This window comes from Gopherus flavomarginatus, chromosome 1 (assembly GCF_025201925.1).
Source record: "Gopherus flavomarginatus isolate rGopFla2 chromosome 1, rGopFla2.mat.asm, whole genome shotgun sequence".
NCBI lineage: Eukaryota > Metazoa > Chordata > Testudines > Testudinidae > Gopherus > Gopherus flavomarginatus.
Window position 1 is genome coordinate 244,274,382 of NC_066617.1, and position 16,444 is coordinate 244,290,825.

A 16,444-nucleotide genomic window follows, 5' to 3' on the forward strand; every position below is an offset into this window, starting at 1 on the left:
CTAAGTCCATGGCCAGCACTGAAAAAAAATTCTTTGGTGAAGCAATTAGAATCACCATGACATGAGAAAAAGACCTCAATGTCAACCTCAGCCCCACACATTTAATTGTATTCTGTGTGTGTGGCCATAGATACATTTAGCTCAGGGTACTTTTTTTTTTTTTTTGAAACTATGGTAAAGTATTGAATCATATACATTACAATACTGGGTGTTAGCCATTGTAGGACCCATCAGCACAAAAAACTAAGTATTGTTCTTTTAAAAGTAAATCTGAAATACAGACAAAGAAGCAGTTGATTTAAGTGACTTGCTCAGCATTACACAGGGAATCTGTGGCAGAGGCAGGGATAGAATCCAGCTCTCTAGGGCAGCATTCAACTGCCTTAACCACGAGACCATCCTTTCCACCTCTGCCTCATGCACTGCAGACCTTCCAATGTCTTCAGCAAATGAAGCAGGGGTACTACATTCAACAGCTTCCTTCTCTGCACAATCCAGATTCATCCTCAGAGGAGTTGCGGTAGATGTAATGAATGAGGCAGGGATTCTTTGGAAAAATACAATGTGATCATGTAATTAAAGATGGTGTCATAAGGAATGTGCAGAAGGGGGTGAATCAAGAATACCTGGGCAACCTTAATTCTGGCATTTCCTAACTTTTCAGTACTTGACTTTGCAACCTTAACATTCTGTAAGGTAGATTTTAAATATAATTTCTTACATTTTCAAAAACTAAAAAGAAAAAAAACTCAAAAATTTCCACATGTGGACCTGTATAGACCTCTGACATGGTTCCTCAGCAGGGTTGAGATCTTTTGCTCCATAGCACAGTTCTCTACCACTGCAGCTAATGAAGTAACTAACAGCAAGAGAAGGTTGTATTTGTGCATGTGGTCCTGCTACTAGAGGGGGATGGAGACACATATTTTGCCAGTAGTTTTCACAGCTATTTACTAGACAGCACAGAAATGTTGAGACCAGGTGAAAATTTCCTTTCCCTCCTTGTTCCTATTTCCCCCTAGTCACTGGCTCCTGTCATCTTAAGCTGCACTTTGTTCATATCTCCATTCTTGTATTTTCAGCACCCATTTACTCCTGCCCCTATGCCCACTCCCAGCTCCTGCTCCGAACCTTGCTCCCCCACATGCTTCTATTTCCCCTTTCCCACTATGCATCTCAATCCCATTACTTACCCCTCTACATTTGAGTTGGACACTTTCCTCCTTTGCCTGCATGCTGGGCTCTGGCAGAAGGAGCATTGAAAACACTCAGGGCAGGCAGGCTCCCTGCTCTCATTTCTGGCACCTGGCACCACAGTTGCTCCCTAGCAGCCAGTAGCTGCAATAGCAGAGAAAGTCCTGCTTGGCCCTTGCAGCACTGTGAGTCTTCGGAGAATTTAGCTGCCAAACTCTGACAAGTCTCCATTGAGCATGTGTAAAATGAGATTTTGCAGAGGCTTATAATTTACCAAATTTGGGAAGCTTTTCACAGAAGTGGCAAAAGGCCCATTCCTGATATCAGGCCTACCTCTCCCCCATAGTCAAATTTTAAATCCCTACTCCAATACATGGAGGTGTAGAGATTGTCATGAAACAGATGTAAGCACTTTTTAAACATGGGAAAAGCAATGTATTTTTCCTTAATCTGATAGTCAGATACGTCTGAACCATTTTAGCTGAACCTTTCTCCCAATATACCAGACACTCAGGATGGAAAATATCAGCTTGAACAGTTTAAATTTGACAAAGTTATAAACAACTACCTACCCAGCCTATAACCAGGCCCCTGGGGAGGAAGTCCTGAACAATCACCAATCAAAGGTCAGTATTCTCACACAATTAAATTACAATTTTAAAAATACTTTAAAAATATAATTAACAGAATAAACAAGACGAAAGCTGGACGATTCCAGGAACTAAGTTAAGTAGATCTGATATCAGAAGTGAAATTGGTAGCAAAAGTCAAGTTCCTTTTGTCAAGAGGAGGCTGGTCATTCTTTCCCCTTCAGTTAGGGTTGGAGCTCTTTTGCTGATCTGTTTCCTTTTTATTTGTTGCATACAGCAAGACGCATGAGGCTGTAGTAAGTTCTGTACAATCTTTCCTAGAATCAGAACTTTTATTTTTGAAATTACAGTAGCTGTTGATTCATTTAATTTCATTTAAGTCCTGGAAGTTTCTTTAAAGACAAGAGCTGATAGCAAGATACAGAGTGGTTTGAAAACTTTCTCTTCCAATGAAGTCAAGGGAAGAGATGGTAACAACTGACTGTTGGCATTTCAAAGAAGATGAAACTCAAAGCAGTCTGAAGACTTAAGATAAAGTTCTGGTATGTATCCACACCGCCAAGTCTTTAGGGATTTGTTTTTTAATTTGATCCCATAGAAAATGTCCCGCCACAATGTCAAGTATAACTTTGAAAATACACATGACTAAGAGTTGCTATTTTAAATCGTAGGAGTCCACACCTTAAAAATGTAACATTATCTATGTTGGTTATTTAATTGTTCCTAAATATTTCAGAACATTACATAGCATAATATAATATCACTGCAAGTAGAGTTAGAAAAACCTTTGTCCTCAACCTTAAATACAGTGCAAGTGCTAGTCATGATCTAATTATGCAGCTGTTTTAGTGACTCCACAATTTAGATTGCTTTGAGATTTGCATTAAAAGAAGCAATAAAATCTCCATATTTCAGCTTTTTAGGATTGAATTTAGTTTCCAAATCTGGCACTAGAAATGTCCAGGTTATTTCTGTAGTGAAATGCTCACTTCTTCAGAGAAAACATTTAAAAATGCTGCTTTTTAAAATGTTATCCTCTTTTCCTAATTTCTGTGTGTCCTCTAGCAAAATAATCAGAGTTCCCACCCACAGTAAACTGTCTCTCTATTACACCCTCACATACACATAGTTTAAGAGAATATCTTATATATAGGTCTCTTGAGTAATTGCTTTAAACCATACAAAGTTTAGCTGTCAGAACTCCTGAGATCTGTTACTTTCATATTCCGACACAGACTTCCTGCTTCCTTAATTCACCAGATGTGCTCTGCACAAACCCTGCAAACCTCAGAGCTGAAGCAATGGTTAAGCCCTTGGCAGCCCTGAGGATCGGCAGGTATTAAACATGAGTGGCATACAGTGGCTTGCCCCTCCCCACTACCACCACCACTTGGACTAAATAGAGCTCAATCAGACCTGAGAATTGGGACTGTTATTTCTTTTACAACAAAGTCCAGAATGACATTTTGTATTCATGGTTTATGTCTTTTTAAGAAACCACTTAAAATGTTTAAAAGTTTTTTTTTTCACAGCTTGAAAATAACAGTAACATCCTAACTCTCTTTTCAGCCTCAAACAGAACCGAAGTATTTTAGTTTCAAATTCAATTGAAGTGCAAAGTATTTGTAAGGGCACATGCTACAATTACGCCTTCGATCATGCTTCTGCTTAGCCTTACCTGGTATGAGATGATTTCTGTTAGCCTGGCAAATGGAGAACCAGCAATAACTGGTAAGTTTTGTGACATTTAAAGTGATACATTTAAAATGATACAAAGAAGATGAAACTCAAAACAGCCTGATAAAGTTCTGGTATGTAGCCACACTCCCAAATCTTTAGGGATTAGTTTTGAATTTGATCCCATGCAGGTAGTGAGAGGCTGCAATCGCTGCCATCTGCAGTTTTGTCTTGAGAAGAGGGGACTCTCACACATTAATTCCTCCGGTTGTCAATACATAGCCTCACAACATGACCTCTCTAGGATTGGGGTATCTTATGGAGGTGCTTGGGCCAAATCCCAAGTGATAGGCAGGCTCCCAGGCTGGAAAATGTCCTGCCACAATGTTAAGTATAACTTTGAAAATATACGTGACTAAGAGTTGCTCTTTTATATCGTATGAGCCCACATCTTTAAAATGTAACATTATCTATGTTGGTTATTTAATTGTTCCTAAATATTTCAGAACATTACATAGCATAATATAACTTCACTGCAAGTAGGGTTAGAAAAACCTTTGTCCTCAACCTTAAATACAGTGCAAGTGCTAGTCATGTTCTAATTATGCAGATGTTGGTAGTGACTCCACAATTTAGATTGCTTTAAGATTTGCATTTAAAATAGTAATAAAATCTCCATGTTTCACCTCTTTAAGATTGAATTTAGTTTCCAAATCTGGCACTAGAAATGTCCAGGTTATTTCTGTAGTGAAATGCTCACTTTTTCAGAGAAAACATTTAAAAATGCTGTGGTTGGATAGGAAAGGAGCACTGAAAGTGGCAGGGATCCTATGGGAAAAATAATATGTGATCATACAGTTAAAGGTTGTATCACAATGCATACGCACAATGGGTGTTAATATAGGCAACCTCAATTCTGCCATTTCCTAATTTCCCTTATGGGTCTCGGGACAGAATAGGGCCCCTGTCCTCTTGCATGGGTTGTGGAGGATTGCAAAGGAGAATAGAAATTGAGAGAACTTGCAGCCAGAGGGAACAAGGGATAGGCCAGAGAATCGCACCATCACTGGTAAAAGGCAAGTCTACGTGGCTGGGGACTCCTTACTGAGAAGAATAGACAGGCCTGTAAACAGAGCTGATCCACAGAACAGAAGGATGTGCTGTCTGGCAGGTGCTAAGATACGGCATATGGACCTGAGGCTGAAGAGGATCCTAACGGGAGCGGGAAAGAATCCACTAATTGTCCTTCATCTGGGAACAAATGATATGGTTAGATTCTCGCTGGAATGTATCAAGGGAGACTATGCCAGGCTGGGGAAGATGAGAAAATCGAGGCTCCGGTGATCTTCAGTGGGATTCTCATTGTTCCTAGAGAAGGGCAACAAAGGTGTGACAAGATGTCTTTGGGATGTGTGGCCACTGGGAAGCATTCATAGACAGAAGACTGTTCTCTCAGGATGGACTTCACCTGAGTAGGGAGGGAAATAGACTTCTAGGATGGAGGCTGGCACAACTGATTAAGAGAGCTTTAAATTAGGAATTGGGGTAAGATGGTTGGGAGATGTCCAGGTAATCTCCATGCCAGATTTTAACATTGAGAGGGAAGGAAATGTAAGAAAGGATACAGCCATGGGTAGGAGAATGGACATAAGGAGGAAGGGTAGTGTAGATACCAGTCTAATAGGTGATATTAGTGGTAGAATTTCTGGGCCTCATCGGGTAAAGAATGTGAGCAAAGCCAAACAGCAAAACTTAAGATGTTTGTACACCAATGTGAGGAGGTTAGGTAACAAAATGGAGGAACTAGAGCTACTGGTGCAGGAAGTGAAACCAGATATTATAGGTATAACAGAAAAATGATTGAATAGTAGTCATGACTGGATTACAGGTATTGAAGGGTATGTGCTGTTTAGGAAAGACAGAAATAAAGGCAAAGGTGGTGGAGTAGCATTGTATTTCAGTGATGAGGTAGACTGTAAAGAAATAAGAAGGGATGGAATGGATAAGACAGAGTCTGTCTGAGCAAAAATCACATTGGGGAAGAAAGCTACTAGAGCCTCCCCTGGGATAGTGCTTGGGGTGTGCTATAGACCACCAGAATCTGATTTGGATATGGATAGAGACCTCGTTAATGTTTTTAATGAAGTAAATACTAATGGGAATTGTGTGTTCATGGGAGAGTTTTACTTCCCAGATATATACTGGAGGACATGTGCTAGTAATAATAATAGGGATCAGATTTTCCTGGATGTGATAGCTGATGGATTGCTTCACCAAGTAGTTGCTGAACCAACAAGAGGGGATGCCATTTTAGATTTGGTTTTGGTGAGTAGTGAGGATTTCATAGAAGAAATGGTTGTAGGAGACTACCTTGGTTCGAGCGATTATGAGCTAAGTCAGTTTAAACGAAATGGAAGGATAAACAAAAATAGATCTGTGACTAGGTTTTTTATTTCAAAAGGACTAACTTTAAAGAATTAAGGAAATTAGTTAGGAAAGTGGATTGGACTGAAGACTTTGTGGATCTAAAGGCGGCAGGGACCTGGAATTACTTCAAGTCAAAGATGCAGAAACTATCAGAAGCCTGCATCCCAAGAAGGAGGAAAAAATTCATAGGCAGGAATTGCAGACCAAAATGGAAGAGCAAGCATCTCAGAGAGGTGATTAAGAAAAAGCAGAAAGCCTACAAGGAGTGAAAGATAGGTGTGATCAGCAAGGAAAGCTACCTTAGTGAGGTCAGAACATGTAGAGATAAAGAGAGAATGGCCAAAAGCCATGTAGAGTTGGACCTTGCAAAGGGAATTAAAACTAATAGTAAAAGGTTCTATAGCCATATAAATAAGAAGAAAACAAAGAAAGAAGAAGTGGGACTGCTAAACACTGAGGCTGGAGTGGAGGTTAAGGATAATCTAGGCATGGCCCAATATCTAAACAAATATTTGCCTCAGTCTTTAATTAGGTTAATGAGGAGGTTAGGGATAATGGTAGGATGACAAACAGGAATGAGGATATGGAGGTAGATATTACTACATCCGAGGTAGAAGCCAAACTCAAACATCTTAATGGGACTAAATCGGAGGGCCCAAATAATCTTCATCCAAGAATATTAAAGGAACTGGCACATGAAATTGCAAGCCCATTAGCAAGAATTTTTAATGAATAACGTTTAATAAACTCAGGGGTTGTATCATATGACTGGAGAATTGCTAACATAGTTCCCATTTTTAAGAAAGGAAAAAAAGTGATCCAGCTAACTACAGGCCTGTTAGTTTGACATCTGTAGTATGCAAGGTCTTGGGAAAAAATTTGAAGGAGAAAGTAGTTAAGGACATTGAAGTAATTGGGACAAAATACAACATGGTTTTACAAAGGGTAAATCTTGCCAAACCAACCTGATCTCCTTCTTTGAGAAGGTAACAGATTTTTTAGACAAAGGAAATGCAATGGATCTAATTTACCTCAGTTTCACTAAGGCATTTGATATGGTTCCACATGGGGAATTATTAGCTAAATTGGAAAAAATGGGGATCAATATGAAAATTGAAAAGGGGATAAGAAACTGGTTAAAGGGGAGACTACAATGGGTTGTACTGAAAGGTGAACTGTCAGGCCGAAGGGAGGTTACTAGTGGAGTTCCTCAGGGATCAGTTTTGGGACCAATTTTATTTAATCTTTTTATTACTGACCTTGGCACAAAAAGTGGGAATGTGCTAATAAAGTTTGCGGATGACACAAAGCTGGGAGGTTCTGCCAATACAGAGAAGGACTGGGATATCATACAGGAAGATCTGGATGACCTTGTAAACTGGAGTAATAGTAATAGGATTAAATTTAATAGTGAAAAGTGCAAGGTCACGCATTTAGGGATTAATAACAAGAATTTTTGTTTAAGATGGTGATGCATCAGTTGGAAGTAACATAGGAGAAGAAGGACCTTGGAGTATTGGTTGATCACAGAATGACTGTGAGTCGCCAGTGTGATATGGCTGTGAACAAAGATAATGTGGTCTTGGGATGCATCAGGCGAGGTATTTCCAGTAGAGATAAGGAGGTGTTAGTAGCATTATACAAGGCACTGGTGAGATCTCATCTGGAATTCCGTGTGCAGTTCTGGTCTCCCACGTTTAAGAAGGATGAATTCAAACTGGAACAGGTACAGAGAAGGGCTACTAGGATGTTCCGAGGAATGGAAAACCTGTCTTATGAAAGGAGAGTCAAAAAGCTTGGCTTATTTAGCCTAATCAAAAGAAGGCTGAGGGGAGATATGATTACTCTTTATAAATATATCAGAGGAATAAATACCAGGGAGGGAGAAGAATTATTTAAGCTCAGTACCAATGTGGACACAAGAACAAATAGGTATAAACTGGCCATCAGGAAGTTTAAAATTGAAATTAGACGAAGGTTTCTAACCATCAGAGGAGTGAAGTTCTTGAACATCCTTCCAAGGGGAGCAGTAGGGGCAAAATACATATCTGGCTTCAAGACTAACCTTGATAAGTTTATGGAGGGTATAGTATGATGAGAAAGCCTAATTTTTGCAATTAATTGATCTTTGACCATTAGCGGTAAATATGCCCAATGGCCTGTAATGGTATGTTAGATGGGGTGTGATCTGAGTTACTACAGAGAATTCTTTCCTGGGTGTCTGGCTGGTGAGTCTTGTCCACATGCTCAAGGTTCAGCTGATTGCCATATTTAGGGTTGGGAAGGAATTTTCCTCCAGGACAGATTGGCAGAGGTTCTGGGGGAGTTTCACCTTCCCCTGCAATGTGGGGCATGGGTCAGTAGCTGGAGGATTCTCTGCACCTTGAAGTCTTTAAATCATGATTTGAGGACTTCAGTAGCTCAGACGTAGGTTAGGGGTTTGATACAGGAGTGGGTGGGTGAGATTCTGTGGCCTGCGCTGTGCAGGAGGTCAGATTAGATGATCATAATGGTCCCTTCTGACCTTAAAGTCTATGATTCTATGTCCTGCAACTAAAAGGGGGCTGTCTGGGGAGGAATAGGCTCTGCCAGGTTAGAAATTTGCCCAAGACACACCATATGATGAGCAAGTCAACAATGTCCATACAGATTGATCGCAGCCCGGGTTAAACCATCTCCCACCAGAGTGGACACAACAAGTATACTACTGGCGTAAACCCAACAAAGAGGATCCATAGAAGAGATAACATCACCATAGCCATGTGGAATGTAAGGACATTGAGACAAATAGGGAAGTTGAAAGAACTTACATATGAAATGGAAAATACACCTGGCACCTCTTAGGAATTTCTGAGGTCAGATGGAAGAACTTTGGAGAGGTACTAACAGAAGAAGGCCATGTGCTCTATTACAGTGGAGAGGACAAACATGTCAACAGTGTAGGATTTCTTGTGCATAAAGCTATCAAGAATTCAGTATTAGGATGCCACCCGATGTCCAGCAGGCTTATTTCCATCTGTCTAAAGGCAGTACTGTTTAATATCATAGTGATACAAGTCTACAACCCTACAACAGACTATGATGATGAGCAAATTGAAGATTTTTACAATGAGCTCCAGGAGACCATCGATAAGGTACACAAGAAAGATATCCTGATTGTACAGGGATACTGAAATGCTAAAGTGGGTACTGACACACAGGCAGATTGGTGAGATTATTATGGCCCTTTTTGTAATGCAGTAACCAAAGAGAGAGGATTGAGACTTTTGGAGTTTGCCAGCTATAACAATCTGGGTCTTGCAAACATGTTAGGAGCACATAAAGCAGCCAAATGATCAATGTGGCATGCACCTAATAGTCTATATCACAGCCAGATAGACTACATCATGGTGCAAAACCAATATCATTCTGGGATTAACAGAAGGAAAGCAAGGAGATTCCCCAGTGCTGATATTGGAAGTGATCACAACTTTGTGCTGCTAAATTTTTGGCTCTTGCTAAGGAAAATCATCAGACCAAAGTTCACCAGAACCAAGTTTGACTTAGAAAGACTCAGAGACCAAAACATTCCAGAGTCATTCCAATCAATGATCAGCGGAAAATTTGCACCACTGCTTGCTCTAGAGGAAGATGTAGAAACAATTACCAACAATTTCAACGCTGTAATGAATGAGGCAGCAATGGACATCCTTGGGAAACATTGTAAGAAGACAAAACCATGGGTCACAAATTAAATACTACAAATGTGTGACATTAGAAGAGAATTTAAGAGAGACAAGAACAGCACTGCGGGAGTTGATAAATACACTGAGGGAGTTAATTGGCAGAAAGATCAAGAAAGGAATGAAGGTGGCCAAGGAGATATGGATTGTAAAACAATGCTCTAAAATTGAAGAGTGTATCAATAATAAAAATAGCAAACGAGCCTTCCAGATTGTAAAAGATCTGAAGAAGGAAAGATGGACCAAAACTAATGCAATTCAAGACAAAGAAGGGAACAGTCTTACAGAAGAAAGGGACATCATCAATAAATCGACAAATTACTGCTCTTATCTATTCAACCACCAGAGAAATGGAGATCCTAGTGTTTTAGACAGCCCAGATTCAAGGAAGGAGGATAACTTTCCAATTCTATGTGAAGAAGTGGAGACAGCTGTGAAATCACTCAGGAACAGAAAGGCTACAGGTATTACCAACATCCCAGCCGAACTGATGAAATTCGAAGGAGAAATAGTAATAGATGTACTCACCAAGATCTGGAACAAGACATGGCAGACCAGTGAGTGGCCCTCCACATGCATACAGTCACTAATCATCACTCTGCCAGAGAAAGACAACCTGCAATTGTGTCAGAATTACCGAACTATATGCTTAATTAGCCATCCCAGCAAAGTGATGTTCAAAGTCATATTAAACAGATTGAAGCCACAAGCAGAGAGTATCATCGCTGAAGAACAGGCTGGCTTTCGTTCTGGAAGAAGTACCAAAGAACAGATTTTCATCCTTCATGTCTTGTGTGAGAAGTACTTACAACACCAGCAGGACATCTATCACATCTTTGTTGACTTCAAGAAGGCGTTTGACAGAGTATGGCACAAAGCTCTCTGGACAACCATGAAGTACAATATTGGTTGTAAGTTTATTCTTGCCATTAAACAACTATAGGCCAAGGCCAGCAGTGCAGTTCTTGTCAGTGGCATAATAGGAGACTGATTTCGCACCACATTTGGAATCTGGTAGGGCTGCCTTCTTTTGCCCACAGCATTCAACATCTACTTGGAGCACATAATGACTGATGCCCTAGGAGATCACATATGCACAGTCAGAATTGGGGGGTGATCAATCTCAAATCTTTGGTTTGCTGGTGACATTGACGGCCTGGCAGGCAGCAAAGATGAACTTGCCAGCTCGTGAAATGATTGGATGAAACCTCTGCAAAATATGGCATGGAAATCAGTGCAGAGAAAACCAAGCTGATGACAAACAAATGTGATGGGATCAGCTCACATATCACTGTCAGTGGACAAGAGCTGGAGACAGTGACGCGGTTCAACTTTATGGAGGCAATCATCACTGATGAAGGATCCAAGGCAGAAATTCTGGCAAGAACTGCACAAACAACAGCGGCAGTGGCAAAGCTAAAGCCAATTTGGAGGAATAAGAACATCTCCCTGGAATCCAAACTGAAACTGCTGCATGCATTGGTCATCTCTATTTATCTGTATGTGTGTGAGACATGGACTCTTACGTCAGAACTTGACTGGAAAATACAGGAAGTAGAGATGAAATACTTCCGTAAAATCCTGGGCTTCTCCTACTTCAGCCATGTCGCTAATGAAGAGGTCTGCAACATCATCATCCAGTGCGCTGGCTGGATCATACAAAGTCCTCCTGATGACTGTGAAAAAGCATAAGCTGAAGTGGTTTGGCCACGTAATAAGATCATCTGGCCTATCCAAGATCATCCTCCAAGGGACAGTACAGGATAAGAGAAGAAGAGGTAGACAGAAGAAGAGATGGACTGACAACTAAAAGAATGGACAGGAATGGACTTCGCAGAGACTCAAGCACTGACACACAAGCATCAAGGGTGGAGACAATTGGTTGATTGCTCACCAGTGATGGTTCCCCAACAACCAATGTGGTTATGGGAATGACAATGATGATGATGATGAATTTAGGATTGCTTTTCCTTGTATCCTTAATAATGGTCTCTTAGTGTAGGTTTTTGTCTGTCATTAACATTGGTGGGGCTTATAACATTGCCTATTACTAAAATTGCCCCCGGCACATCCAGTTCCAATTTCCTCTACCAACAGCTCCAAGAGCTAGTGTTCTTGCTCAGGAATCCCAGTCACCCCTCAACCTTAACTTCCAGTCCCAGTTTTCCTCTCCCCACCATGAGCCTTTAGTCTGAATCTGCTGCCCCCTTACAAGATCCTTGTCCAAATCTATTCTGCCCTGCCACCTCCCACCCATAGGTTTGGCTCTTATACGGGGTATAGCCCTGGGTGAGCCTGAGTGGCTGCAGCCCACACACTTAGCATCCAGGCCCTCCCAAATTGGGGCCGTAATCCCCTGAATTTACAGGCTGGGACTCCTGACCCTGGCTCAGTGTCTTTCAGCCTGGCCGCATCTCCATCCTGCTGGCACTGTGCACTGCTGCCCTGGTCTCTGGCCCCAGCATTAGCCCCACAGGGGTTGCGCCTCATGGGGGTAGGTCTAGGTGGGGCTATCATTGAGCATTGGAGGCAGAGACCAGGGCAGTAGGGCATGGCACAGGCAGGAGGGGCACAATGCTGGGCTGACAGACACTGACACTGCTTTGGGAGGGGTGGCCAGAGCTCAAGCCCCAGTGATACCTCCATCTATCCCATGGGTGCTCCCCACAACCTGTCTGCCCCAGATGCCTGCTGAGCAGTAAATGGGGGTGGGGGAAAGTTGGCTCCCATCCTTCCCTCCTACCTCATGCCTTTCCCCTGGGCACCTGCAACCCCCAATCCTTCCTGACTCACTCCTCACCAAGGCCTCCATCCCTCCTGTTCCCCTCCCCATCATTGCCTGCCCACCCGAAAGCTGGGCCCACCCAGTTTTCCTGTCCTAGCTATGCCACTGCTCTCATCCCATCTGAATTTGAATCAGGCAGCTTCCTCCTCCAGGCTGCTTGGGCCCAGCAGATGGGACATTGAGAGCACAGGAGAGACAAGCTCTCTGCTCTCAGTTTTAGTGCCCAGACCTTGCACAGCCTGTAGTAGTCTGGAGTGGCAATTGCACAGGGCTGGAGCTTGCTCAGTGTGGAAAGAATCTTTGGGGCCTTTGTCATGATATTCTATCCCCAATCTGAACCTTGGAGTCCAAAAGTTGGGGTACCAGCATTAATTTCTCTAAGCTCAATTACCAGCTTAGTACTTGTAGCGCTGCCACCAACCAGGAATTCCAGTGCCTGGTACACTCTGGTCCCCCCAAAACCTTGCCCAGGGACCCCCAAGACCCAGACCCTCTGGATCTTAACACAAGGAAAGTAAACCATTTCCCTCACCGTTGCCTCTCCCAGGCTTCCCCTCCCTGGGTTACCCTGGAAGATTACTGTGATTCAAACTTCTTGAATCTCAAAATAGAGAAATCAGGTTTGTTTTCCCCCCATTTTCACCCCCTCCCAGGCGTTCCCTCCCTTCTCTCTCCCTGTCTCTCACCAATTTCCTGATAAGTACAGACTCAATTCCCTTGAGCCTCAACAAGGGGAAAAAAATCAAACAGGTCTTAAAAAGCAAAACTTTTAATAAAAAGAAAGAAAAAAAAGTAAAAGTTGTCTCTGTAATTTAGATGGTAAAAGTAACAGAGTCTTTAAGCTTATAGACACTAGAGAGAAGCCTCCCCCCAGCAAAATACAATTTAAAATACTCCCAGCAAACCGCAATTTAAAATACTTCCAGCAAAATACACATTTGCAAATATAGAAAACAATCAAAAGACTATAACCGCCTTTCTACTTAATACTCACTATTCTGAATATATAAGAGACTGTAGCAGGGAGATTGGCAAGAAACCTGGTTGCACGTCTAGTCCCTTTCAGGACCCAGAGAGAACAAAGCAAAACCCAAAAAACACAAACAAAGGCTTCCCTCCACCGAGATTTGAAAGTATCCTGTTTCCTGATTGGTCCTCTGGTCAGGTGTTTTTGGTTCCCTGTTTGTTAACCCTTTACAGGTAAAAGAGATATTAACCCTTAACTATCTGTTTATGACAGCCTTTAACTGCTAAAATCTAAGAACTCTCAACTGAACCTGTGCAAACTGCAGTTTTTCAAAAGGCTTATAAATTGGCCAAATTTGGGTAGATTTTCATGAGGACAGCATAAGAAATATCTGACACAAAGGCCATCCCGCCTGCCAAATGTCAAGTCCCTGCTTCAAAGCATTGGCGCTCTATAGTATTTCAAATAAAAGGTCTCAATACTTTTTTAAGCAGGTCAAACAATGAATTCTTTGCTAGCCTTGTTCTCAGAAATGGCACAACACTTCAGCTTTAGGCAAACATTGGACGTGAAAAGTTTTAACACAAACAGTTAAAGTCTGGCAAAGTTAGAAGCTACTGAAAACAGGGTCTTAGAATAAGAAGTGTTGGGCAACCTCAAGAATGGGCTGTACCATCAGCCCCATCTATAATATAATAATTATCATTCATCTTACTGTATTTACAGCTTCTATTATGGCACCCAGTGATCTGCACATTGTTAAGCATGACTTTGGAGTTATTCTGTCCTGGAACAGTAACATTACAGAAGAAATTAAGACATATTATGTGAAGTATGTTTTGATTTATAAGTTCGATACAGCTAAGGAAATAACAGTAAGTCGCAACACACTTTACACACAGTTTTGGTAAAATACGATAATGCCTTATTTAATGTCTGGTAATTTGCAGAGCTTTCCTTTAATAATAATAATAATAATAATAATAATAATAATAATAATAATAGGCTATTGCATAGAACTCTTCATTATAATGCAGTTTCTTCTTCCAGGAAAGACTTCAAGAAAAGGAAAAGATGATAAGACTTGGGTTACACTCTGGTTTCCATGCTAAAGTTAAAACACAGCTTCTTTCAAAAGAATCAGAAGACATTATAAAGGAGAGTAACTGGACTGAATTTACTTACAAGGCACCACCAGGTCAGCTAGTTTTCTGCATAGTATTAGGATATTAAAAGTATCCGATAAAAAAGTTAGAAATGCACCAGTTCTGAAGTCCTGACTAATAGCTCTTTCTTGTGCTGGCTATTTTTTGGTATGCATTTTTGTAAAACACTAAGGAAGGATAATGATAGAGGTCTATAAAATCATGACTGGTGTAAATAAGGAAGTGTTATTCACCCCTTCACATATCATGAGAACCAGCAGTCACCCAATTCAATGAATAGGCAGCAGGTTTAAAACAAACAAAGGAAGCACTTCTTCACACGACGCACAGTCAGCCTGTGGAATTCGTTGCCAGGGATGTTGTGAAGGCCAAAAATATAACGGGGTTAATAAAAAAAAATTAGATACGTTCATAGAGGATAGGTCCATCAATGGCTAATAGCCAAGATAGTCAGGGACACAACTCCATGCTACAGGCATAATGGGAGAGATGGGTGGAAGCATGCTACAGTTACAAAATTACCACCTCTATTCTATTGACTCAGACACAGAAGCACCCTACAATCCTATTGGACTTCCCTAGCAACTGAATGGATTATGGAAGTCCCATAGCACATGGTTCCTGGGAAATCCCAGGAGGGCTCTTTAAGCTACTGGAATAGGAATTATTGAGTGTTTCTGCAAATGTCTCAAAAGGGACCTCTGGCAATAGGAATAGAAATGTTCTCAATGCCCTATAAGGCAAAGGCAGGCACATCCTTTAACTCAATTCTAGAAACTTGGATCCCTCTCTCCCTCTCTGTCTCTCTCCTGGATTTGTACTGGCACCAATCACTTCAAGAATCAATGTAAAACAACCAACATGCTAATATCCTTCTCTTTTCTTTCTTTATTTTTTGGTTGCAGTATATATCCAAAATTTCTCATGCGTCATATATAACATTTCCAATTTAAATTGTACCTGGGACATTAAAACAGAAGCTCCTGAGGATGCTCAGTATTTTCTTTCCTACAGGTAAGGATCCTGTTAAAACAAGCACAAAATATTATTAAAAAATCATCAGAGTTTTACATTACTTCTATTTGCTACCTACAGGCACAGTAGAGAAGAGTTTCAATGCCAACTATATTTAACAAATGCAAAGAACAAAAACATTGGATGTCACGTGAAAGAAGTATATTTTAATCACGCTAATAAAATCAGATTTAATATAACTGTAAAGGAACTAAGCAACAGTTCAGAAAACCATTCCTATTACAAAAAATTTACACCTCAAAGACTAGGTAGGTGTTTTCATTATTGTCTAGCATTGTGAAATGTTCAATTGCTTGTGATTTCCTACAGGGGAGAAAGGGGAAAAAGCATGACTCACTACATTCAAAGGGGTATATTCTGCTTTTATAATGCATTGACATTTGTAGGAGTTTGACATAAAGATCAAAAATCAAAGAATCTCTTATATAAATCACTTTTTAATTAAGGCTGTTTGAAAAATGGTAACGATTGTTTTGTAAAAAAAATGCAGTTGTTTCAAAATCATTTCTGTCCTGCACAATTTGAAAAATAATGATTTTTAGTTTAGAACATTTTATGAACATTTTCATAGAACATTTTTGTTTTTGAAGTTTTCATTTCTCCTAATTTCTTCCCCTATCCCTGCGTTCCCCCTATTTTAATTCTCTTTATTTCTTTTCTCCCCTTTTTGCAACCACAAAAGGGGAAATAAAAACAAAAACTAAAAACCAAATCCATAAAATTTTCATGTTGGGGTTAAAATAAAAAAGGAAGATTTTAAACTATACTTATTGGCAATATTCATTTTTTAAAAATGAATTTTCATTGAAACCTTTTGATGCAAAATGTTTTAGTTGAAGAGTTTCAGTGAGTGCTATTTGTAACTCTGTTGATAATTATGG

The 16,444-nt window shown here is 40.6% G+C and overlaps 1 protein-coding gene across 1 annotated transcript in view; it reads left to right on the forward strand.

Moving 5' to 3' along the window:
* The first annotated feature begins 2,038 nt into the window (after positions 1-2,038).
* Positions 2,039-16,444, forward strand: part of LOC127046193 (interleukin-5 receptor subunit alpha-like) — a 30,192-nt gene continuing 15,786 nt past the window's right edge. The window contains exons 1-6 of the mRNA XM_050942920.1: positions 2,039-2,326; positions 3,354-3,515; positions 14,089-14,237; positions 14,413-14,560; positions 15,434-15,536; positions 15,618-15,811. Coding sequence (XP_050798877.1) covers positions 3,443-3,515; positions 14,089-14,237; positions 14,413-14,560; positions 15,434-15,536; positions 15,618-15,811 — 667 coding nt within the window. The 5' untranslated portion in view covers positions 2,039-2,326; positions 3,354-3,442. The remainder of the gene's footprint in view (positions 2,327-3,353; positions 3,516-14,088; positions 14,238-14,412; positions 14,561-15,433; positions 15,537-15,617; positions 15,812-16,444) is intronic.